This window comes from Octopus bimaculoides, chromosome 1 (genome assembly GCF_001194135.2).
Source record: "Octopus bimaculoides isolate UCB-OBI-ISO-001 chromosome 1, ASM119413v2, whole genome shotgun sequence".
In the NCBI taxonomy this organism is placed as follows: domain Eukaryota; kingdom Metazoa; phylum Mollusca; class Cephalopoda; order Octopoda; family Octopodidae; genus Octopus; species Octopus bimaculoides.
In genome coordinates, this window is record NC_068981.1 from 17767928 (window position 1) to 17771038 (window position 3111).

General features: G+C 29.5%; 1 protein-coding gene across 1 annotated transcript in view; it reads right to left on the minus strand.

The window, feature by feature from the left end:
- LOC106873465 (sterol regulatory element-binding protein 1) overlaps positions 1 to 3111 on the minus strand; it is a 91913-nt gene that overhangs the window by 42072 nt on the left and 46730 nt on the right. The window contains exon 7 of the mRNA XM_052974245.1: positions 1730 to 1900. Within this exon, the coding sequence (XP_052830205.1) occupies positions 1730 to 1900 (171 nt within the window). The remainder of the gene's footprint in view (positions 1 to 1729; positions 1901 to 3111) is intronic.

A 3111-nucleotide genomic window follows, 5' to 3' on the forward strand; every position in this document is an offset into this window, starting at 1 on the left:
GTGAATAGATTTATATAAGTAAATAGTACCTAATTTTTGTCAAACTTTCGTTTGGTTTGAATAAATTCTACTGGCTTTTAAAATACTGGCAACATCAATGTGTATGAAAACCAGTATTATTTTTATACTAGTCAATCTATTAGCTGCTGGTAATAGCCACATATGTATATATAATTTCACATATATTTTTGCTAGACATCCAGACCCTTGTCCAGTAAAAGGATACATAGAATACGTATGTTTACTTTAAAGTGTCTCCTTTGATTTGTTAACCACATGTCATTCCATTTAAACTATTTTCATTTATTTATATATTAGTACTCTGAAATTTTAATACTTTCTATTTCAGTGAAATCATTGTAAATCTCTACCACGAAATATTTTCTTACATCTATGATATATTCATTCCTATTGCTAATATTATAAATACATAATGATCAACTACCACCATCGTTGTTTTTAATGTCTATTCTCCTATTATTGCATAGGTCAGACAGAATTCACTGAGGCAAATTTTCTATGGCCAGATGCCATTCCTATTGTCAACCTTCATCTGTTTACAAGCAAGGTAGTATTTCCCCTTGCTTGGAAGATTGGAAATGAATGACATCACTTGTATAATGGTGATACTCATTTACAATTTATCACACGATAATACTTGTGTTATACTGATTCTATTCGACAATCACATTAAGGTTACATGTGTCTGTAGAATACTCAATTCCTTCACATACTAATTCAATGAGTAGGTTCTCCAGTTGATCAAAGAACTGGATGTTCATACATCAAAATGAATGGTAAATCATAAACACACACACACACATTTATATGATACATTCCACATCAGGCATAAACTACATATTGCTTTCTTGTAATATCTTTCTCGTTCATGCTCTTGAATCATAAATACCTTTGGATTTCTTATTTTCCTAATTTAGAAAATACTATGGTTCTATCTCAAATGCAATATTACAACTAACTTACTCACTTATTTACTACATTACAAACTGTTTTTTTTTTTTTTTAAATTCAGTCATAGAATTACTTTTATATTTATCACAAACAATGAGAGATATGTGTAATTTAGTCAATAGTTTCTATTTATGAGTCCCCAAAACAAAACTTTTTCCTTCCTAACAAACGTTTTCACTGAAGATACCACAATCACTAGATTATACTGCTTAATCCATCATAATCTCCTTGATCACTTTAACTGGATGTTGGGTTTTGTCTGCCATGTTAGTTAGACAAACTGCTTTCAGCCACTTGTATATATAAATAAGTTACAATACAGTGGCTTCTGTAGAAGAACGGAACCTAAATGCTATTGCTATACTGTGTGAAAGTGAGTTCCTGCAGCAGTGAAGTTAGTAAGAAACTAGAATACAGTAACTAATCATAGTAAATAGATATTAAAATGTTTTGTAAAAGCAAGGAGAGGATACAGTTGGTGATATCCACCAGTTACCATGTTTAGAAAGCATATATAGCCAGAAACACAGCTCTTCTGTTACACTTTTATAAGCACAACATTTAGAAACAGTGTGCAAAAAAAAAGAAAAAAAACATATAAATGTAAGAGGAATATTTATCTATTACTGACAAAATGGTTTCCAATAAGAGCAAAGCAGAAAGTGATATTATAAGGCTCTAGCTTGAGTTATAAAGGTGGAACAACAGAGTTACAATATATATACAGACAACACCGAGTGTGAAATGACAAGCTTACCAGAATTTTGCGAGGAGTCATCAAATAGTGGACTTGGGGGAGAAGACATTTCACTGTCACTGCTAGCAGTAGGGGGACTGCGGGAAGGAGAACCTGTGATAGAGCCTGGTGGGGTCAGAACCATAGTAGGATCACTCTTCAGTTGGGCTCCAGCCAAATTATCTTCCAAATCTATAGAGAATTGAGTGAATTGAAATTCATTCAGTTTTGACAATCAGCTAAAGGAACGGATTGATACCCCAAGTTACAACAGCCTTCCACAGTAACATGTATATATAAATATATATATATATAATTTAAATAATTTGGGAAAATGAATTTCCAAATCAATCAGGTACAACCCTTCAGCATAACATGCATCTGCATATCGTACCTTGGGGTCTTATTTATCATATATTTATATATTTATCTAGAAATGTACAAAGTATCTAATAAACGTCAATAATAATTCAGTTTTGGGGATTAATAGATATACGGGTATTCTATTTCAGATAATACAAAAAATATAACCTAATGAGTATATCTGAAAGTAAACTCATGGTATCCATTTGCACATCACAAAATAATACTTAAAGGATATAAACATTATACCAGCAGGGTATATACTATACTTCCTTAATTATCTCCTACTTTAGTTAACACTAAATTAATTAAATATGAAGGAACTACACATGTTTCAGTATTGGAAGATTACAATATATATACATACACAATATAGTATACATGTATATATATATATATATATATATATACATATATAAATACAGATTTACAATTATTCCAATATATCTTCAGGTTCTTTTTCAAAATATTATAAATCTAATTTTACATCCCTTTAAAAAATAAGCAATGAAATTAAGCATTAAAGATTAAAAATTGAAAATAAAAATTATACTTTGTAATATTAAGAATTAAAATTTATAAATTATACATTATAAATATGAATTTGTATATAAATCAACCTTGTAAAGTCAAGTATATAATGTCAAATACAAATTATAAGATATAAAATTATACTTCAGAATAAAAATGTCTGTGTTTAAATGTGAAATATAACAAGAAAAATTCAAATACATATCTTCCTTTTTTGCTGGTATCAGGATTAGTCTTCAAAATAGCAATTAGAGGAAATTTTTAATTTTTAATGCTTAATTTTATTGCTTATTTTTTTAAAGAGATGTAAAATTAGATTTATAATATTTTGAAAAAGAACCTGAAGATGTGTTGGAATAACTGTAAATCTGATGACTGCATATATGTATTTATATATGTATATATAAAAGCACCCACTACACTCTCGGAGTGGTTGGCATTAAGAAGGGCATCCAGCTGTAGAAACTCTGCCAAATCAGATTGGAGCCTGGTGTAGCCACCTCGTTCAC